At 42.6% G+C, this 24147-nt stretch overlaps 1 protein-coding gene across 2 annotated transcripts in view; it reads right to left on the minus strand.

Moving 5' to 3' along the window:
• LOC142885139 (glypican-5-like) overlaps nt 1-24147 on the minus strand; it is a 94098-nt gene that overhangs the window by 44716 nt on the left and 25235 nt on the right. The window contains exons 4-6 of one of the 2 annotated variants that reach the window (XM_076021301.1): nt 11589-11755; nt 9645-9701; nt 8701-8823 (exon numbers count right to left, since the gene is read on the minus strand). In XM_076021301.1, coding sequence (XP_075877416.1) covers nt 8701-8823; nt 9645-9701; nt 11589-11755 — 347 coding nt within the window. The remainder of the gene's footprint in view (nt 1-8700; nt 8824-9644; nt 9702-11588; nt 11756-24147) is intronic. The other variant, XM_076021302.1, reaches the window with a different exon arrangement.

The following is a 24147-nucleotide window of genomic DNA, read 5'->3' on the forward strand; positions in this document are numbered from 1 at the left end:
GTGTGACTGTGCGTCATGCCAAAGCGAGTTAGCATCACATTGCGCCCTTGCATAAGCCTCGAGATTAGATACCTATATCAAGCCGTGCTTGCCAGTAGGGGGCGACAACATGCGCAACATTTATAGATGAGGATCAATGTGATACAGTTGTCCAACAATGTGTCTATGACACTGTGGCATTTGACTGTCACGCATGGCGTCAGGTAGCCCGAACACAATCGGACAACATTGGTTAGGATATTTTTTTTCCCTGTATAAACGAATGGGTTGTGGACAAGGAGTGTGTCTGTCTGTCAGTGATTGGCAGGAGGTCCATGTGTATCAGGATGTATACATACATATTCTGCAGCTCCACCGTGCAGCGTGAGCTCTGAGCGCGCGAGAGCCCAACACCAAACCCACCCGGAATTCTAGGAACGTTTTCCCTGTGGTTTCAGGTTACCACATACACAGTGCGCACAGATCATAGGCGCACATACGCTCGAACCCTCCACAGTAGAGTACTGTACTTTTATTGTTTGTGCAGAGTTGGATTTGTTAGCTTTCCCTCTAGCCTCCGAGGCCTGTTATTTTTTTTCTCTCTCCCCACTTCCCTACACACTCAAACCATCAGGTCTGCTGACCACTTCCAATGAATATTGGGCTTTAAAACCAGACGTCCTCTCCACAACACACTGCTCTGGAATAATTATATCAGAATTAAATTTCTCTTATCCAGATTAGAGTCACTCGACTTCGGACAACAATCTACATCAATATGTGACGTTCAGTGTTGTTTTTTTTTTAAGAAGGAAAAAAATAAAGAGGACAAAAGCAGGGAAAATAGTCATGACATAGGTTAAGCTCTTGCCAGACATGAGAGTGTTGATGTGTGTTGAATGTGTGTTGTCGCGTGTGAATGGGTATGTGCACAGAGTTTGCATTGTCACAAAAATAGTGCAAGGCTGTAATCCCCGCGTCTGAACGACTGCAGCACGAGTTGCGTGTTTAGATCAAAGTCGAGGTTTAAACGTGGATTTTCTCTGCCTTTGAAGAGGGTTTCAAAAACCCCAGCTGGGCGGCCCACCAAGTGTATGTTTCTGATAAGTTAATAGCACGGTAAGATATTGATGCCCTCCTCCAGACAGACACTTTCTTGTGAAGTAAAAAAACAAAAGTTAGGTGATATATTAAGAATTCATCTTTTTAAACATCACACGTTCTAACTTGATGCTGACGGTTTGTTGGACCTTGCTTATGTCTGGAAGGAGAGAAAAAATACACCTGTCTGGGAGTGCTGTCACTAACCTGAGAGAGATATCAGTACTCTATTTGAAATCACAAAAGGCTGTTCTCTCAGTTCTCCTTTTCAAGCAAGTGCGCTCTGGTGGAGCAAGTGGAGCAAGCAAAAGACAGAACAGAAAACACAATGTTTGTTGTTGTTGTGAAGTTCCCTGAGAAGCGAGAGACACACAATGTCTCCACAAAGTCCAATAGAAACCAGACTCTCTCAATCTCTCTCTCACACACACATACACGCACAACGTTGCCGATGAACTCCATCTTTTCCCCCTGAGCAGTGTCCTTCAATCTTATTAGCAAACTGCGTCAAAAAGTGTGTCCACTACGCAAAAAGGACAACCCAAACCTCTCTTGCGAGCACGCGGAGCGCTACTGGCTGGCGCCCAGACAGGCTAGCGCTGGGGACTTCAAACGGGCTCAGAGTGGCACTTACGCCACAAAGACGGAGAGCCGTCGGAAAAGCCGGCGTTTCCTGTTGCAATTGCCCTATATACCCCACACCACCCTCCCTCCCCTCATTCATCCATCAGCCCATTTATCCCTCTATCCACTGTTTCCACATCCACCCTCCCTCCCCTTCCCTACCCCCCAGAACCCTCTTTTTCTCATCCACCTCTAATGTCTGGTGCCTTGCCAATGGGCAAGCATGGAGGTTAGTGGGTGCAGCACGTCGACCTCACCCAGTAGGAACGGCTCCAGTCGAGCAAGCCAGCCTATTGTGGTTATTAAGTTCAAACAACTGCACTGGCTGGACACTTTACAGAAGGCACGGGCTGTAAAACATGGCTGCCTTTCAGTGATTAGACCAAGACTGAAAGGAGTCGTGCATTGTCGGGGAGGGGGAACAAATATACAACTTGGCAAGGCACACCATGAGACCTAAACTTGAGGGCAGCCCAAACATACAAACTGTCCTCTCTCAGAAGCCTACAACATCCCAAACTGGCAAATAAGCGCACGCTGAGGCCAACAAAATCACATTTGTTTATACGCAACCCTTCTAACACTTTCACAAGGTTTCCCATTAACAATGAGCATCCCACCAGCTGAGCAAAGTTTTACAGCAGCGAAAATAAATAATCAAAAAAGTACATGCTCCATTTTTTGTTTCCTTTTGTCACATCGTATTGCACAAGTCCAAGCATTCAGTAGACTTTGTTTTCCAGCAACGATGCCAACAAGGTCATGTTCATTGCTTAGGGAAAAGAAGAAGTGTCTGTGCATGTGGATTTGCAGATGCCCTGGCAGTCATCAACAGTGCAATTTGTCTATTTTGGAAAAAAAAAAATGGAGGTATACTCGTTACTTGCTAAAGAGGTTGTTGTTGCACAGATGCTGTCAGAATCTTGTCACCATTGTTTTTTTTGTTTTTTTTACCGACACCCTGCTATCACAATAACCCACACACAGAATATTGGAAGAATCTGCTTTGCTTCAAATGTACAAAAACCTGATTGGGCCAACAAAGATTTCTCTTGGCTGGTTGAGAGCAAAAAATAAATAAAAGCGCTTCAAAAGCCTGCAAAAGCCTGATGCCTGCAAAAACAACATTAAACCTGTTTGTAAGTTGGTTTAGATTTCAGGCCCATGACCCTACAGTGCATACAGCCCAAGATTATAGAAGATACACACAAACCGCAGGGATGCAAACACAAGGAGGGAGGAGCTGGAGCCACTTTAGGATGTGAAATAGGTCACGCTCGGGTCCCAGCAGCAGCGAAGGGTTATGGGGAAGGGATGGGTCACCAAATTGGAGATGTGGAAAGGAAAAGAGAGGGATTGTGGGGGATAAGACATATATGCCAGTCCTGCAGGCTGAGTGTAAATGGAATGGAATACCGAAGCAGGACTATTTTCCCAAAAATCATAGACATGTTTAACAAATGAAAACTGCTTTTCTACCGGTGCTTATTAAGAAAAGCCCAGAGAGCAGTGACAGGCTCACAGCAGGGAACATCCTTTTCTCTGCAAGCAGTAATTAATTCATTGTCCCCTCAGCTAGAATTTCATTATCCAATTCCTCTGTTTTCTTGCATGCTGAGGTCTCCAGATCTGAGAGACCGACACAGAGAAGGCAAGGAAGAAAACACGGAGGAGGTGAAGGGAGACACAGCAAGGCCGAATGGTGAGGGCTCTGCCCGCTGCAGCGCTCTCCCTCTCCTCTCACTGCGCTAACACAATGGATTCCAGATGTCAAGATGATAAACAAATGGATTGTCATAACCATATAAAAATGCGAGGCATTCAGAAGCATTAGCACTGCTGTCTTATCTGCCGCCCATCCTCTCCAGCTTATCCAAAACTTTGGAATCATCCCCCAAAGTTCAGTGATGAGTTATTAGTTTTCCACTTTTCACAGAGAACTTACGACCCCAGCGTGCTCTCACACTCAGACACACACACACACACACACTCACACTAACACGCACACACACTTACACTCATGCACACGCCTAGTGAGATCTCTTTATGTTCTTGCCTATTTCACTTGTCCTTGTAAATCGTTTTCAAAAAAAAAACCCTGAAGTGCATTCAAGGTCGTAAAATGCTGATTAGAGCCAGAGTCAATTTAAATCATCTTATAACATGCACGCTGTTAAAAATCGAACTGAGGGTTTATTCAGAGCACTCGTGTCTGCCACCACATTAAAATCATTTGAATATCCCAGATGCTAAAAAACAAAAAGAACAAACACGACCTGCCAACACGTCTAAAGAGTCTTAAGCACATAGAATTTTTAGAACTTAATGATATAATGTCATGCAAAAACATGCAAGACATCGGCAATGGCCACACTGGCATGATGATATGTAGACCATGTTCATGTTGACTGAAAGAATTTTTTATTTTTTTTTTGCTGAGAATTGACATTTCAAAATAGACAGGCAACCCCAAAATACTTGAGCCAGGCCTGCTACCAGCTACAAACACTGCATGTCCTGATAAATGACCTTGACTGCAGCCCAACACCAGGGGGCGATGTAAAAGGCCTTCCTTTTTGTTTAGGAAGCTTGATGCTGTTTATAAGTGACTGCTGAAACAGAAAGTCAGCAATATTTACAGTTCACTGTCTCTTTCCCATTCCGTTGTAACTGCTCCCCGTCCCGCGTGTTGCTGTGACAGACACACACAGGGACAACGTGACACACAATCAGATTCTTGTGCTCACAACAGCACTTTTGTGAATGTAAACAATGTTTACGACTTCACCACCTTCAACTTTCCTTGCTCAACCCAAGTTTTTCTCCAGCAAAGAAGAAAAATCCGCCACATACACTTACAATGAAGAACAAAACGGGAAACTCCAACTGGTTTGCACGTCATTAATATTTCTAACGCCCTATTTTCTTGAAGAAAGTCTTTTGCTCAATGACTTTCACTTAATGTGTGGCTTTAATTGCTGGGATAAGAATTACGCAGAGATGGCAACAAGTTTGGTCTGACTTTTACATACAAGAGCAGCCAGTGCATTGATCACTTGTTGTTTTCCATTATCACTGGGGAACTACACACACTCATACTTAGACTCATGCTAGTTTGTCATTAAACTATTATCTTATTAAGTTGATTTGAGGCTTCCTCTTATTGTGTTTTCCACTCTTAGGGTTTTAACTGAGGTCCCTGCAGTATATATATAGCCTCCAGCAGAGGCTTTCGCAACCAGCCTCTCAATCTACAAAACGTCAGACACATCAGATTATAATTACTGTAATTAAACTGAGGAGCGAGGGCAGCTGATTGTTTTCTGCTTGCCATAAAACTACGAGAATAGATGTGCGGCAAATGGACGGTCTAAATAGAGTCTGTGGTCATTTTTAATGATCTTGCCTTTCCGGAAAAGATGCGGCAAAGTATTCGCACATGTGAGGGTTGGAAATGTTCGGAGATGCTTGAACACATGCCAAGGCGCACTTTTGCTTGTAAGTACAAGTGCCTCCTCCACCACTCCAACTCACCCAACCCAACCCCGCTGTCATCAAATGGCAAATAAGGCGAGGAGAGAGATTTCTGCAATGCTTTTGATGTATTTGAAATACTGCAGTGTGTGTGTGTGTGTGTGTGTGTGTTGTGTGTGTGTTTTCAACCTCGTGCCTATTCACAAATGAAGAACCCCCTTCCAGCTGTTAAACGGCATATGAATCTTGTGTTGATTGATATGTGAATGTGTGAGTTATGTGTGTGTGTGCGTATGCGTGCTGTGTGTGGCGGGTACAAACGCCATATGCCCTCCACATACAGTCATACAATTACATCAATACGAGAAAACGAAAGCAGTCTCACAACCAAAACCTTGGAGTAATCATTGCAACCCAACAGACCTCCAACTGCTGGGAAGTTAATGCATGTAATTAACCAAAGTGTTCCAAGAACACTTTGATTAATTACGCTTAATCAAATCAAGGTACACTTAAAAAAGACCAACCAATGTTTAGGGAAATGAATTATGCACAAATGATAAGTTCCAATTTGTGCATTTTTGCTATTATACTTGATGTAGTACATTTTGCAGTGTGTTGCTCTAATACTTTATTATACTCTATAATACTTTATTATACTCTATAATACTAATATTATAAAATAATATATAATATTCACATCGGCAGTGTTGTGGCAAAAAAAAAAAAAGGCACTGCCGTAAATGATGAACAGTGAGTTGAAAATGGATAGAAAAGAAACAAAAAACAACATTTTATCCCAGGCATAAAGCTAATGTGCACCACAGCATGCATAGCTATGCCCACAATAGCTAGCTAGCAGGCAATATTAGCAAGCTATGCTCCATTAACCTGGTGTTTGTTGAGTGAGAGAAGCGTCCATTTTTGCAGTGCAGCACTGCATTTCCACATATTTTCCATAATAAACAACTATTGCAAACTATGAAGTACTTACTGCAGATATATGTGACTTGGGTAACATATATGTTCTGCAGCTTCTGGCTAACATCTAACTTCTTGGCCAGACAAAATAAATTCCCCTGGCCATGGGCAACTGCACAATTTGACTTGCCTCCATATCAAACAAAATCCACTCCTATAAAAATCGGTTGAGACATAACAAGGGAATAATATTTGCACCACCTTCACCCTGGACCCTCCTATCTCCACACATTTTCTCCATCGTTGCTTGCCATTATCTGGCTTTTTCTCATCTCCGTGGTCGTTATCATGCAACTTTCCCAGGCACGGTTGAGGGCAGCGGCCACGGCGGCGACGTCCAAGTCTTTTCCCATGCAGCCTCATAGGAGGAGCTTTGTTTCCCCTCTAGGCTTTGGGGGTCCCCGCAGCAGGGCTGTGCTCCCCTCCACTGACTCCACAATGGGTCTTTATGCTGCCAAGGCTTCCCTCCCCCACCTCATTCCATCAAGCCCTCCCTCCTCAGGGGCACAGGGCTTCACAGGGGGCACAAAGGCACCAAAACGCCAACATTTCTTTGAATGCCCGGAGCAGTCCAACTGACCTGGATAGAGTGGGAGGAGTTTGCTACCTTGTAGATTTTAAAGGGCATATATTATACCTAGTTTCAAATATTTGCTTGTCACCCTTGACTCCAGAAGCCTCAGTGATAAACTACACAAGTCAGCAATTTGCAAAAACTTTAAAAATATGTTGTGTTGGACCTTCCACATGCTTGGAAAGGGGACAAAACAATGTGGTCATGAGAAGGTCTTAGTTGGGAGTGATGGCACAAACCTGAGAGACATACTAGTGCCCTTTGTGACATCACAAAGAGACACTTTCCAAAATTGTGTGTTAGCACATCTTTGTTTAAACTGTTGGTGATAAAAAAAAAAAGAAAAAAGAAAACACTCGGTCTTGACGAGGTTGCTGCCTGCTTCATCGCTGCCTTGCCGCACGCTCATTTGCTCATGTGCTCTTCATCATGGAACGGGAACACACACATTGGCTGCCTACTGGATTCCTCAGGCTGACACACTGTCACAAAACCCCTGAAGAAATGGGTGGTCTGCTCAGTGTCTCGTCTCGCACTCATTGGCAGATCATCTGCAGCTTGGAAAGGGTGGAGGAGACCAGAGCATATATATATACATATATATATATATATATATATATATATATATATATATATATATATATATATATATATATATATATATATATGTATGTATATACATATATATATATGTACACATGTATATAATGTCAAGTGTACAGGTGACATTACAGACCACAAGCCTCCCTACAACTCTGTCTTTTGGGAACCAGTTCGGGGCCACCATGGAAGGAGAACACATCATTTTAAGCTGGGGCTAATTTCTCGCAGAATGGTTTGGAAACAGTTTGAGCGGGGAGAATCAGTTGCAGACGCTGGTTCCAGGGACGATCTGCTTCAGTTCTCGGGGCGCCATTAAAACTCACAGCCACAAAAATAGGGCTCTAAAGAGTCCCGGTGGCAAGCACCCAGAAAGAGAAAAACAAAATCCTTTTTTTTTTTTTTTCCAAAAAAAAAGGCATGCATGCAAAAAAAGTGAGACTTAAAAGAGTTAAAGTCCTGAGTTAACTATCCTAAATGATGACACAAAGATCAACTGTGCAATTCTTTGCTCTGCCTGCATTAAATCAAAGTCAAGTCTCATTTAATCACTTCCTCACTCCCACAAGCATCAACAACAGTCACAATCAAAGACAATGCCACACACAGATACACAAAAGCTTTGCAACCTGGCCTCACAGTATTCCATCATGTGGACAAAAAGGGCAACAGCTACACTCATGGGCCACCTTATTAGGTACACTTCGTTTGGCTAGTTAGTGTATATGTGTGTATGGAAAGGTTGCACGTTCAGAGATGCCGTTCTGCTGACTTTGGTAGTAACCAGCGGTTTTTAAGGTTCCTGTTGGTGAAAATGCCAATGGTTTGTCAAATACTCAGAACAGAACTTTGCCTTCACTTATTCATGCAAGTCCAGGTAGACAGATGAACATCTTTGCGACTGTGGTCACAAGGTTTTGTGACTGAGAGGTTGCATCGCTTCTGGTCTGAGGTCAGGGGTCAGAGTTCAGATCTAGAGCACGGAGGTCGGACTTGAATTGAGATGCAATGCTAACGTAAACACTCTGGAATTATAGTCATATTCCTCATGTGGAAAACTAATCTTAGACCTGCAGTCTAGGAATGAATGTGTTTTGACCACAGCCTCTGATTAACAAACTGTTACTATTAACTAAATTCACTTTGGGCCATTTGGAGAAAGAGTTGTGGAGGTAGAGGCAAAGCAACAGTTACATTTATTATTTGGCATAAGCATGTTGAACCGTTGTATGAAAGCAGAATCACATTTGGAGACCTGTTGTTCTAAATATTGAGAGTGCATTTGTGTTTAATGGAATAGAGTGTTCCATTGTGACCATTTTAATTTCCATTTCCATTTTTTTCACGGTGGTGGCTTTGCTTCTTACCTCTCTGCCAAATCATTTCCAACCCAGCACGTAGAACCGTCCACAACAGTCTCGCCTTCACACATCATCTCCGGCAATGCTGCGAAGAAGGACTTGTAGCGCTGCAGGTACAACAAAAACTCCCTGAGAGAGAAAAAAAAACACTGCAATGAGATTTCTTCTCGCCTGCATATTTTGAAAGCACCAACAGTCTTAGAAACTCTGACAATTTCCGTATTTTGCAATGACAGATGACAAACAATATTTTCATTCCTGTCAACAATACAAGCATGCTAAGAGAATAAGTGAATGAGATAATAGTATAATAGAAATGGATGAGGAGTTGGTACCAGACGTGTCTGGTGACAGATCAATTATTTTATAAGAATCAATTTGCTAACAGACACGTCTTTTTGCTATTCTATGGACATGTTCTCTATTCAATGTTTTCTGTGTTTATGTTCTTCATGAAGAATATTTACTGTTCAGCAGGTAATTCTCAGTTGCCACCGAGAATTGGGGAATAAGAAAGATAATCTGTGATTCAGTGGAACTTGAAACACATTTAAAAACATCTTTAAAGAAGCCCTCTTAACACATTAAGCTTTCGGTATCAGCAACACCACCTTTGGTCTTAGAATGTATTGCATCTGAATGAAAATCATTAGCGTCGCAAATCATCAATGACTGGGACGGTACTGGTGACAAATCTGAGGACTTTGCTGAGTGAGTGCATTTTTCTCTGCTATGCCATGTGGGAAAAGTGTCTGCTTCACCGGATTTGCTAACATGTGCCATTAATACAGACTGTGTTGTCTCAAGCAAGATGATTTTGATCAGTCACACATTGTTAGCACGCGTGAGTCACATCTGCCCCACCGCCCACCATAATACAAACTGGTAAGAAGACACAATAATCAGAGCAACAACAGGTTTTAGGGTCAGAAGTTCATGTTCATGCTTACCTAGAGAGCGACTTCAGACTATGTCTATTGTTCTTGGAGGGTTTCAGGGGGAACGAGCTGAGAATGATGGTAGTTGGAGTCCGGGGGGAGTTTGTAGCAAGCAGGGAGGATGCAGAGATGTAAATAAATAAATAAATAAAAAAAACAGGGGGAGGGTTTTTGGGTGAGAGAAAGAAGAGAGACACAAAATAATGACGACATGACATGACATGACACGTGGGGTAGGAAGGAGGGTGAGGTGGTTAAACCTGGAAGAGAACAGTTACTCATGCACATGCAGAGACCAACGATGATTTCTAAGCCCTGAACAGGTCGTTCAAGAGTCATTTTAGTGAACTACAAGTCATACTCTTCTGACTCTTCCCCACTGCTGCTAGCTAGCTAACAAAAAAGGGCCGGCCAAGCCACTACAACACTGCTCCTATACCAACGGCATTTGCATCAATGCAAAAGTTAATGGCTGTATTAGCCCTGTGGGAGAGGCAACAGCACTGGTTTCTTGTTTCAACTCAGCTCCTCTGTTCTCTCCCTCCGGAGAAGCCGGGCTGCAAATGAATCAATCACTCTGGTGCTCTGGGAGTGGGTGGAGCCTCTACGTGCGTGTGGATTTCAGCACACTCTAGGTGACTGACTCAGTTTCTCAAATGAATCAAAACATGACTAAAACATGTTATGGAGAGTCACTCACACAAACTCGAGTCGAGTTTTCCATGACTAGTGACTAACCACATGGGGGAATAATAATAATCACCTCTCACCACAGAAAACTGAACATTTGAATGTATAATGGTAATAAATGGAGAAGTAAGTCAACCAGCACGCAAGCAAACTGCAAACCATATAAAAGGTGTTTGAAAGCCAACAAAACGTCTACTGAGTCTCCGGGCTCGCATGTTCTATCATTACTATAAACATAAATCTCACTTTTGCGCGGCCATTTTTCACATTTGTTAGCATTAGACTCCTTGCGCTTGCAGCGGAAAATGCCATGCCTCTGAAGTGGTCGGCGCTTGCACACAGGCTGGTCGGAGTTGGCGAGCTGTGGGTGGGGAGGGCTGGATTGCGTTACCATGAATGGCGGGCGGCAGTGCCAAGCCCAGACCTGTCAGCTTAGGGGGCTGGCATCAGCGCAGTGGTTCCTGGTTTGGCGACGGGGTCAGGCGGGCGATGCCGCCAGTGTGTTTTGTGTGCATGTCTCTGTGCGAGATGCTATTTAAGCCGGGGCCACGGCTGGTGCGCAGGCTCGGTGGTACGGCCGTCTGGGTAAACAGGAAACGGTCGGACCTCTCCTCGCCTGACTCCCAGCTGCTGTGGGCACCGGGACTGCCGCCTCGCAGGGCCAAATGGAGGGCACGGGCTCAGGCACGAGCGTGCGTGCTTGTGTCTTTTAACTAATCACATGAAAAATGATGACGTGACAGAGTGCTTAAGTGTGCTTGATCTAATGATGTGTAGAAAAACACAAAATAAATGTGGAAAACTTCCCTCACCGGCTCCCAAGGCAGGTCTCTTGAAAAAGATGTGCTATGATTTTGTGATGTATTATGACGCATTGTCTCGCAAGGCATTTCCGTTGGGCCCTAAATGTTTCTCCACCTTAAACACACACCTGAAAACTAAAAAGCCTAGAATGTAACGTTCACTAGCATGTAATGGGAAAGCTAATGTGAGCTAACGGCAGCCAAGTGGCACTGAAGAGAGTTAACAGAAGCTACACGGAGTCATCAAATTTCTCTCATAGCGTGGCGGAGCATATCACACACATTCCAGCCAGAGATCAGGCAAACATCCTGCATTTTGGGGAAGTTCCAAGTTTATACTCGGCATCCAAAAAGCAAAGCCAAAGCGCTGGACCCCTGTGGCTGAGCATTTAACAGGATGACAGCAGGCAGAGTGACAAGAGGCAGTCGTAAACGTTGCAGCGCTGTCACTGCTTTGTCTCACCTCCTCAGATGGGCAAACTGCCCCATCCACTGCTCTGCCATGGACTTGGTGGGGGCGGCAGGCGGGGGAGGAAGAGAGGACGAGGTCACGGAGGAGGTTGTGACCTGTGGATTTGTGGGCTGCGTGCCTGTAGGTTCCGCTGTGGACAGGCCACACACCTTGTCCACCTGTGGAGAAGAGCAAACACACACACACACAGTCACGCACGCACACACACACAAACACACACACACACACACACACACACACACACACACACACACACCTGTTAGGCTACTAAAACAAATACCAGCATGGGTGGAGTGGCATGGCACCTTGCACAGCTGAAACACATATAAATGTAAATATACTTTTCAAATGGACTGGAAGGTTATATTGAGGAATGTCTTCCCGACATGGCCCCAATTCCAGGTGAATCAAGACTTGGCGGATTAAAAGTAATGGAGCGGGGAACTACAGAGCAGGTGACGACACAAAATGAGAGTGTGCTCTTAAGTGAAAGGAGCGATGAAAGGGAATGGTGCAACGAGTGAGTATCACTGCCAAGAGGGCTTGACAGGAAATACAAGAACGCTGTACTTCGATGCACTCAATTGGCCAAGATGGTGAGTGGTACCTCCAGCGAGCTATTAAAGGCGCCGCTGGAAAGGAAGGGGCAGTGGGTTCGTTTGACAGATGGGGAAACGTGCTTTAGTCCGAGAGGTAAAAATCAATGACAACTCATTGGCTTAAAAGCTTCTGGCCAGCATTATTAAGTGGTCCTCAATTAGCTGGATAGACGGAGCGCAGCGGCTCTTGCTAATGCTGGCCTCTGTAACTCCTGTGATCAATGCACACACGCAGTGCGTTGTCTGGAGGAATGAGTCATCCCATCATGTATGGGCATCCAACAGTACCGTGTAATATCAACCAGCGCTCCCAGTCCTTGTCTGAATCTGAAAAATTACATCACTGAGGACAAAATGTCTTGTTTATACACTTCTATGCAGACAGTAATCACATCAGGTGTATTCCAAATGGCACATCTCCAGACAAACAATTCATATTTTGAGTACATAAGTAGTTCAAACTTGAATATGAAAATATTATCCACATACTCAAATGATCCTTTACTCCTTCAACGAAAGCATATTTTGTGACGCACCATACCACGATGCAGTTAGTAGGATGGAAAGCTAATGCTATTGGCTAACTACGTAATGTCATTCCATATCTTTGAGCAAGCAATATTCCGATATTCCTATCTAGCTATACTTCCATATCTGCTAGCTAGCTAATCTACTCCTGTATCTGCATTGGACAACACTAACCATCAAAAAAAATCATAAACGTATCATAATTCTGGTGCACTGAAGTGTATTGAATTCAAGTGTGCAACAAGATCTCACTGAATAATACCGCTCTTGTTGATTGTCTTGATGTTTTGAAGTTTTATTGGGTGATAATTAGCTAAAGATTTTAATAAATAGTTTCTTAAATCATGGTTCCAAAAACCATAAAAACACTGTTGGACTTGCGTAACACTGAAGTATGGCCTTCATTTTTAGCAAATGCCAAAGGAAAAAGACATCCAGATAATGAGCCAAACATCCTGCCACGCTAATAAATAAACTTTATTTCAGAAGGAAATCGTGAGCATATGTGTTTGGGCCAAAGGGTGTGTCTGCACGCTCTGGACGGGGACAGCAACTCTGGAAGGAATATCTGTCAATGGTCACAAAAAGTGACTTCCCAGCTTGCTATAATTGTACGTTCCCTCTTGGGAGAGTGACATATGCCACTTCACACTCGTGCCCTCAAAATAGAGTTTCAATCTAAACTTGTCAGCAAGCAGACAGCTATTCTTAAAACATGGCGCTTGTCTGTGTACCAGGAACACTTCTTTTTGTTTTTGTTTTTTTGTTTGTTCCCTCGCAGAACGAGAGACAGCCGTGATCGTCTTTAATGGTTTGCACACAGCTTTTTTCTCCTACTTTGACAGTCTTCAAACAGGCACAGGTCACAATGAATGGTAGTTTCGCAGAAGTAACCTAAACTCCATGTGGGTCAATAAAATACGCTCACATGTGGCGGAGCTGTTCACAGCCGTGTGTGCGTCTGTGTGTGCACATGCAGCCGCGGCACACGTGGTGGCAGTAAGGAAAAACAGACAGGGTGTGTTGGTTGTATAGCCACTAAACACTCCTAGCGTGAGCGGCAGCGGCAGCCAAGTTAATTAAATTAACGTTCATTTATTTCATGCTGGATGGAAAACAATCAGGTTTTATTATGTTTCAACCCGTTAAATAGTTTATTTTATTGCTCTGTGTCTCTTAAACAGAACTGACTTCAAATTCAAATTATTGCTGTTATTTCTAAAGCCATTCTTACAAATAAATGCTAAATGTGTTGCAGCTCTTCTTTGATCGCACATGCCAAAACACACACTTACACGCGAGCACACACACACACACACACACACACACACACACACACACAAATAAATGAAAATGGTTTGCGTTAGTTGATGAGAAATTTGGCACCAAAAATTAATTATGATGGCTTGTAAAAAAAAATGAAAATATGCTTTCAGAGGTTTAAAGGCAATAATTCTTAATTCTCTATGGACAACAGCCACAAAAAGGCTGAGCGCTTTGGTTTATAATCTATCTGGTGAGAAATCGGACATTAGGACAGAATGTAATCTGGATCTCCATTTCTGCAACATTTCAAGAGACAAAAAAATATGCCTGCCTGAATCATCACCAGTCTCTGTCTGAAAAACTGCAATTATCCAAGACTAAACGATCAGCACGTCACATTTGCAACCAAATGGCATGAAAGGTGATTAAAAACATTCCTCAAGAGGTCGGCGCTGTTAAACCAGAGTCAAGGACACAGCGTCGCTGAACAGTTATTTCTTATCAAAGACTCTCTCCAAAACTCAAGAGTTTTGCAGAGATCGGATTCTGTGATCACATGATGCAGAGAGCCAATCAGATGACAGGTTGAGTAATGACACAGAGCAGCCGTAAATCAATTATCTCTCGACCTGGTGATGACGGCATGGCAGCGAGAGTCCCATCTGGGAAGGGCAAGGGCACTTGGTTTTGTGTGTCCGTGTCCGTGCGTGTGTGCGCGCGCGTGCCGTAACACCTGTTTGTCCTTGTTATACCTTCACAATTCCAGCTATTTTGCGGCACATTCCTGCAGTGATTGCCCGGGGACAGAGGGTGGCGGAGGGCGCAGATTGTTGGGATGCATGACGATGGTGTCTCCACGCAGACGCCGTCTCTTCAGTGACATTGACCTACTCATGATGGGGATTGTTTAAGTATGCGCACATCTCAAATGGCTGAGCTTCACATTGTCACCATTCACACATGATTATGGAAGACACGTCTCCATATTATTTTTTAAATAACAAATTCTTATCGCTCAGTTCATTAGCTTCTTATGGAGCGATTGTCGTTTCCTCTAGATGTTAAAATCATGTATCGGAGATGATCGGAAGCTGGTTTATGACTGACTGAAACAGTTTCCCTTAATGGAGGAAACAAACAAACGTGGAGTCTGGTTACGTTGACAAGCCTACAATCCTCCCAGGACCACGAGCCATGTATTGACCAACATCGAACGATCGTCATCTCTTGATCATGAAGAAGTCTTTTGTGATCTTAAGAAAAGGATCTTTAAAAAAAAAATAATACTAATAATATAATAATAAACGGATGGTCACATCCTACAGGCCGGAAGACTGTGTCCGTTTCACTAGGTTTGACTCAAAACTGTTTGTGTGCTTGTACTCGCAACTAATGCGAAAACAAAGAAGGGTGTCAGAAGAGGACAGTGAGCGAATGGGCCCGGTGCTCGGCGAGCCCAGGGCCATCCGTCCTCAGGGGGAGTATTGCTTTACAGATAACAGCGGTGGTCTTCTCTTCCCAGTTTATTTATCAAGGGATTATCCAGTAAAGCCAAGGGAACTTTCTCAGCGCCCTCTCACCCCCAGCGCATTGCACTGTGGGATGAAAAGGGCTAGTCGCTCTCGCACTTCTCCATGTTTGTGTCCTCAATGCGTGCGCAGACACGCAATCCATGGACACACACACAAACACACACACACACACTCACACACACACACACACACACCAAAAGCTATTGACTGCAAGAGCAGAAGAACAGATATTAACTTAGAATTTAGGAACAAATATTAACTGCAATACAAAAAACAATTCTGCCTTTACAATAAATAATTTCCAGTTGAGAGCCAAGCTTTTTTACTGTACCGTGTTCTTATGTCAAAGTAACCCACGGCTGAATGAAGAATTACACATAGTACAGAAGTACTAATAGCTTCTAAATTATTTGAAGTCAGTACATATATATATACATCAATATATATATATATATATATATGAAATCAAAATAGTAAATCAGACAGAAAGAGAAAATTAGAAGAGGCAGGAAAGTTTAATCTTAAAAGTTTGTGTAAAACTGTAATTTCACCCATCACACAATGACAACCATCACCAATATAATGGAAGCCCAGCATGGTCACAGACTTCAACATAAATTAAAAAAACACAACACACATCGCCTGTCACAAACACTGCCTGTTTTGTGTCAGCTAAACAGGCACAAAACAGCAAAAATGGCATCATATAAATATAAAAATATTATTCTGGTATATTATGGTGGTGTCACCCTCTGCAGACAAATTGAACTACCACCTCTTTCACGACATCTGGATGTCACCACACAAGCAGTATGGCGACATGTTGCGTTTGTCTGGTTTGCATTGAGCTTTGGTTGCGGGTAAAAATTCTTTCCCTCCATAAAACTCCAGAGTACTTTTGTGGTTAGGAAAATGTCACTGTCGACCAAGCGGTGTAGTAAATAGGTGTAATGGGTGAAGTTTCATGGGTTTTTTTTTTCACTGTTCAATGAACAACGGTGGACAAATGAGTATGTTCTTCCAAATAGCAACAGTCATCACTTTCTGCTCAGATTCAGAGAAAAGGCGGAAAATGTTTCGCCACAAATTAGATGACCTTTCAAATGGAAAGTTATCCAACATGTTACACAGATTTTTAAGAAGATTTATGAACGGCCAACAACAATGTTAAACACGAGCACTTTGGCTTTGTTTGCTTTGAACCTAATTGTGGTCACTAACGTAAGGAGGAAAAAAATGCAATCAAAAGCCAAAAAGAAAAGAAAAATACCACTAGAACAAAGAGAACACTGGACCTCTGTTGGAAAAAGCACCAGGCTCTCTGGCCGAGCAGGAAGACACTTGTTACTCCCGCAAGACGGTTGTTTGGGATGTTTCCTCCAAAGAAAACCTCGGCAACATTATTCCACATGACTGGAACTGTTGCTGCTGAATGTCACAATAATTGTATTTAAATAAGTTACAGTTTCCAACCTTAACAAGAAAAGGAGAGCCTGTGTCAGGTTTCCATTTTATGTTCTTAAAGAAATATATAAGAAATTATTGACAAAAGGCTTCCAATAACCTGGCATTTTCAGATGATAAACACCAGGTCATTTGTATTACAGTGCATAACATTACAACACCATCCAAAAATAACCATATATATGTGTGTATATATATACATATATATATATATATATATATATGTACTCTATACACACACACACACACACACATACTGTATATAATGTATGTGGATAAATCCAGAATGTGAGAATGTTTCCAAGTTAGTTATGCATCACAATGTGTGCTTGAATTTCGCAGGACTAGCAGCGCTGCGGCGGAGGCCTTGAGGTTAAGGAAGCAAGCCTGAGACTGGAAAGTTGCCAGTTTAAACCCCGGACCATCTGGGAAAATCTGGGTGGGTTTTGGGAGGGGAGGGGAGGGGAGGAATAAGGACGTCTCTCTCTCCTCTCTCCCCCGAATACTGTCGGCCTGTCTTTTACCACACAAAGAGACAGATGGAGGCTTTAAGGTGTTAAGTTTAATCAGACCATTATGCACTCAAACAGAGGAGGACTGGGTCAATAACCTTCTTCTCTTTCTTCTTCTTCTCTATAAATAGAATACAAGAAGGTGACCAACATGGAAGCAGATAATTGATGTGTATGAGATGATGTAAAGAGGCTCTGGGTGGAACAGACAGAGATCTAATCATAGTGCGGTTATATACAGTGAGAGAGAAACACAGTAAATTATCAAGATTACAGTCATGAAAAAAAAAAAGTCCCCAATTTGCCACGCTCCCTTATCTTGATTTACTGACTTCTGCTTCTATTGCGTTAGCACTTGCGTGTGAGGCAAGTTAGCTAACATGCTACCAACACTTGACTCGCTGACTTACAGTATATGCTTGACCATTATAGTAAAACTTGTTATGTTGCGTTAAAAGATATCTTCATGTACATCAAAAGGGTCAAACTTCACATTTTGTTGATATTTTTAAAGGAGTCACTAACATACACTGCCTAATGCTGCAACTGATTATTACATGCTCACAGTTTAAACATAATGTTTCATTCTCATAATTTTCTCTCGCCTGGCAGATTTTTTTTAGTGTACATAATTAAGGGTGTGGTTTCTTTGTGTAGGGATTTTCCTCAGCTAATTTTAAGTTTGTGGTGGTGCGATATCTCTCTCAGGGTGCGCAGGGTGTGTTTTAGTCCATGTAGATGAATGTCACTGGACATGTAAAACTGTATGTTTAATGATGTGAAGTTAAAATTACTTTTATTGGCAACAGCAAATCTGTTTTTTTGTATTTTCACTGAAAAAAAAAAACATTATTTACAATCAGGCCAAGCTGAGAGGACACGGCTAAAAGTAAATTATATCTAATTCATTGTATTAACCACCATCCATTTTGCACAAGTGAAGTAGTGTTCGAGTTCCTTTGGGCATGAACGATTAAAGCTAGAGACAGAAAGGCAAGCTGCAGAGAAGAGAAGCTGCATCAAAGACAGATGCACGAAGACGTATAACGTACCAATCAATCAGCTGCTTGGAGCAGAAGAAAACAACCGTCATCCCCTTTTCTGTCTTTGAAATTCTGCTCGAACGTGATTTCCAGAGGCGATGATGGGACGTGTCTCAAAGCCAAGTGTTGGAGAGGCTTTTAGTCTCTTTCAGTGTCAAAATATCTAGCGCACATAAAGAACTGCTCATGACCTCACTGTGACGTCTCCCCCAGAAAGCCAAGAGAATTTACAGTACAACCTTCTTCTCTTGCCATCTTTCTGCCCTCAAACAATTCTTTACTGGCTTCAATTTTACGTCCGTCTCCATTTTGTTGGTCTCCAACACTTTGCTTCCATCTCTGACTAAAACCGTCACCTCAGTCACACTTGATCGCTACCCCGCTGAACATTGTCAGGGATAATTAAATTGAGAGTGCCTGCCTGCTGTATATCACACTGAAAACTCCTTGAGATCCAAAAACAGACAGCAGAACATTGAGTTTCTTCCACTACGCCAATGCCTGCTCACCCCGAAAAGAATAAATTACTTATCATAGATTATGCAGAAACAATTTTCAGAAGGTGACCCCACCCAGAACTCTGTACACAATCTAAAAATGATGCCCGTCATGCATAAAAATGCGGGAAGGGAGGAACAAAGGGAGGAACAAAGGGAGGTCGAGTGAGTTCACCACATTTCCGCCGGCATTATGGGAGACAGTACGCACACGGGCAAAGAAAACAAGCGTGTGGCTAAAACACTTTGAAGTTTTCCAGTCAACAGACAACTGCCACTAGATTCATAACACAGGTGCAAGTCGGCACTGAAGCCGTCGTCACGGCAGCAGATGAGCGCACTCAGGCCAGCTGGTGCAAAGCTGGCCGGGTCAAGGTTTTCAAGATGGTCGGACCGACCCAGAGCATCAGGTGCGGACACTGAGGGAGGGACTGAGGGCAAACGGCAGATGCAGAGAAGGTGGGTGGTTTGGAAAAGAAAAAAAAACATTAGACCCATCAGTTGCGCTGCAATGCTGCCCCAGGAGCACTGCAAAAACAAAGAAGCTGCCATGTGCATGAACTCTTGTGACGTAAACTGAAAGTACAAGTTCAAAGAAAGAAGAAATAGAACATGACAGTGAATACTAAATGCAGGAGCAATAGAGAAGACGGTAGTGCGGGCTTACGACGAGACAGACCTCCAAACTGTGACACAGCTGTTGGCCATTGTTGCCCTTGGTAGTGGAGTTCGCGCATGCAGGTGGAAGGAGCGACGTAGCCTCATGGTATCATTGTTTCCGAAAAGAGTCACTTCAGAGAGGTTTAAAAGTCAACACTGTAAAGGAAAAAAATGCAAAAAAGTTGTCTCCATTTGGACGAGGTCTCTAAGTAAACTGGATGGAGGAGAGCAGGAAGGTCATGTGGCCTGGATCGCCATGTGACGCCCTGGTGAGAAAACTCACTGAAAGCACAAAGATGTTGTCACATTGTGGTATAATATGGAGATTTGACCGCATTAGATCTGGAGACAGAAGAGTTGAAACGGCCAAGTCGCATCAGCAATCCAACCGCTATGGGGGGGGGGGGGGTCTTCTCTTCTCTGACTCACCATGCTGGAACATTCAGACTGAGCCAGTTTTTATGGTATGAGGTGAGCAGACTGGAGCAGACTGGTCTCCCCATCACACCGTCGTTTTCAATTTATGACCCACATCCAGACTCTCAGTGCCCATCAACCTGTCATCTGTCTGAACCAAATAACCTGGCATTTTCAGATGATACACACCAGAACATCACACACACACACCCCACACAAACATCCTTTATTGTCACCTTATCAACATGTAATGAGCTGCACATTTAGATCACATTTAGAAAGACTCAACCCTGTAGAACGCCGCTCCTTGTTCTGATCCAAATGCCTTTTATCTGATCCAGATGAATTTTCTGGTGGTGCCGAGCAGTGTTGGTCAAGTTACTTGGAAATTGTAAATAGTTACTAAATACTGATTACTTATCCAAGAAAGTAATCCAGTTACTTTACTGATTACTTGTTTTCAAAACAAGTAATGACTTTACCAAGTTCCTTTTCAAAATCATGATGCACAAACTGAACACACCATAAATCCTATAATTCTATTATTTCTGTATTCATATTAAATTGAATCAAATGAAACGGTTCCTTTTAAAGACTTTTTTAAATTAGTTTTCAATCTTAACTTTATGCAAATTGTATCAGGAGAAAATTAAACAAGTTAATTAAATAAAACAGTCTGACTTGAAGAAAATTGTTGAACATTTAAACCTATTTTCTGCACATTCCACAATATTTTCATAACATAAAGCATTTCTTTCTTTCTGTTAACTTATATTTCTGCATATCCCAGCATAGAAATATAATATAATAATATTATATATATATATATATGTATATATATATATATATATATATGTATATATATATATATATGTATATATATATATATATATATATATATATATATATATATATATACATATATATATATATTTGTATATATATATATACATACATAATAAAAAAAACATACATAAATGAAAATCTGTCTCTATTGATTATTTTCCAAATTATTAACACTTCCATCTTTTAACAGGTGGTAAAGTGCAGTGAGGATTAATAATGCGTTTGACAAAACAGAGAAAATGCTGTTGCATGCCACATTTAAGGTCTCAGTTTATAGCTACCCTGACAAGGTCCTATGCTTTTTTGTTTTCTTTTGGAGTGAAACCGTGGTTATTATCGCATCAGCAAAAGCTGCTCAAATCTCCTATCAGACAGTCTGTTCCTTTCCGGGGAAAGCATCAATCCACCTAAAGTGAACAACCATTCCACTGGTGCAAATGACTTTCTCTGTGGCTGCTTGACGCCACTTTTAGTCTGTATTTTTTTTCAACGAGGCGTCGCAGCGGTCACGTCAGTGGGGAGAGCCCGGGGTTTATTTATCAGTGAGTTTCACGTTCCTGTGCCGGTTTGCTAGGTGCTTGCTCAGATTTAAGGTAGAATTTTTCGCTGTAGGTAAAAGTCCCCCCCACGCAGAGTGTACAGTGGATGCTAATGTTTTTACCATCTTTGACTGAGTCAAACTCAATGTAATGTCGCTACTTCCAAGCATTAAACGCTGTACGGTCCTGCTCTCTCTCGCGCTCCATGTTGTCTGTTTACGTATATCTGCACGTCGCAAATACGTTACGTCGCTCATATATTGTCATGAGACAGTCTCACGAAAATAACAAAAACAACTACCTTTGAGTAACGCAGTAACGCAGCCAGCTTGCTGGAAAGTAACAGTAATCTAATTACTGTTTTTGCAAATGTACTCCCTTACTTTACTTGTTACTGTAAAAAGTAATCAGATTACAGTAATCCGTTACTTCTAACGCGTTACTGTCCATCACTGGTGCCGAGTGCTGCTGCGTGTATTATCAGCAGCAGGGCGGACAGCAAGGAGAGGGAGCGATGGAGGAAGGGAGGGTGAGGAGGGTGAGGTGCAAGAGGAGGAGAGGCTGCCGCCACCGTCATTAGCTAATGGACTGCTAAGTCAGTCAGCCAGTCTGAGGGTTAGACCGTGCCAGAGAAGCCCACTTCTTAGGAAATATGGGCAAGGCAGCAGCAGAATGGAGGTAAGCACATTCTGCAGCGCCAGCAAATCAGCCAACAGCTCCCAGCATCACAGAGAGGAATCAGATTAAAAAGCCCCGCGCTGCAGTTCCTGCTCTCATACAAAGTGATCTCCGCAAGTCGCTGTCTGCGAGGCCGAGTAAATGACAGGGCAACATGTTGCTAGAAAATATATGTGACTGTTATCTTGATGACAAGGTTGAGTCGAGATGGAAACGCCAGAGTGTAATTTGCCTGTTAATGCAACATCGGACTGAAATATGTTCATAAAATTTATTTTATATACACAATATAATTTAATCGTTTTTTTTAATGCATTGTCAAAAAGTTTGTGGGCTCTTCGATTGAAAAAGAAAGCACAAAAATCAGTCCATAATTAAAGTGAGGTTAGCGATTGACCACTTTATGGCTTTTTGGCTTAACAGGCATGAACTAAATCTGACACTCATGAGAATATATGATTAACTAAGTGTTATTTTATTGCAGTTTAGATTACATGCATGAGGAACAAACCACACATTTTGCCTTTAGAAAGCTACTTTGTCAACAGTTATTTAATAAATGTCTAAGTTGTTATTATTATATCACTGATGTATTTTAAGAAGCATAAACAACCAAAATGTGGGCATGAAGTATCCATCATGAACTAAAAAAAAACCATCATTAACTATTGGTTCGCTCAGGATCTTAATCTTCCCGATAAACAATTTAGTGCATTGATTTGCATGCGCCTCTGTGAAGCATTATATCTGCTGCTAAATAAACGATATGTTGATATTGGCCGGACTTGTTCCGCAACCATAAAAGCAGGAGGTTGCTCCAGCATGGTTAGCCAAACAGAAAAAATAATAAATAGCGATAACAACAAACTCTTTCACGCTAATGATATTATTTCATTTTACTGCTGGACAGAGCCGACAGTGTGTTGATGTACCACCGTGGTGACTGGAGGCTTTCCAGTCATCCCACTGGCTCTTGTTTCCATCATGTGAAGGCCCAGGCTGCTATTATCATTCCTCCATAAGGCTGTAATGAGAAGCTGCGGTAAAACCAACAAGCGGATAAGGTAGACCTTCACATAAACTAATTTAATGTTTCTTTTCTCCCTTGTCTTATGGGCACGCTATATAAAGTTCAGCTAACGACTGCATGAGTCCGAGAACAAAGGGGTGCACACGAGGATGTGTGAGCAGATAGAAAGTGATCCTCTCAGCTGTACGAGTCTTTCAATTCTTAAGACCTCTACAATAAACTTGATTTGTGTTTTTTTTTATTCTTGGGGGGGAAACTCTCAACAGTGCCGCATTCAAAGAGTGTGTGAGAGAGAGAGAGAGAAATCCTCTGCCGACATTGGAGCTCGGACTTCCTCCAGGGGCCAGTAAAAGCAGCAAAATTGCTGGATATCTTCCAATTTTCCGCTAATTGTGTGTACTCGGCGTAATCCAGCAACGGGCTTCGCAACCAGTATCCATAACCAAGGCCGCTTCTCGTGACCTGTGTTTACACACCGACTCAATAAGGGCAGGAATGTGTTAAAACAGAGTCTTTCCATCAATGGACGCCTTTCAGCGCAGCCAGTATTGTCACAGGGTGGGCCACACATCGAGGCCACTTCCAGGGCTTCTGAAGAACCTGATACCTGCACGTGGCACAACGGCTGTGTGTGTGTGTGTGTGTGTGTGTGTGTGTGTGTGTGTGTGTGTGTGTGTGTGTGTGTGTGTCCGTGCACTCCCTCAGTAAATGTGTTATGACCCTTCTCTTACCTTATGACACGTTTCAAGCTAGAGTGCAGACTCTGTTTCTGTCCCTGTGTGTGTGTGTGTGTGTGTGTGTGTGTGTGTGTGTGCATGTGTGTGCGTGCACGTGCTTCAGAGAGAGCGAAACCGCAAAAACGGTTTGGGATAACATCCCAGAGTGAAACCACACAGTCATAATAATTCTTTTAATAACACATTTATAATATTCTGACTC

This window comes from Nelusetta ayraudi, unplaced genomic scaffold (genome assembly GCF_046127955.1).
Source record: "Nelusetta ayraudi isolate G7.1 ecotype Tasmania unplaced genomic scaffold, CSIRO-AGI_Nayr_v1 ptg000011l, whole genome shotgun sequence".
NCBI lineage: Eukaryota > Metazoa > Chordata > Actinopteri > Tetraodontiformes > Monacanthidae > Nelusetta > Nelusetta ayraudi.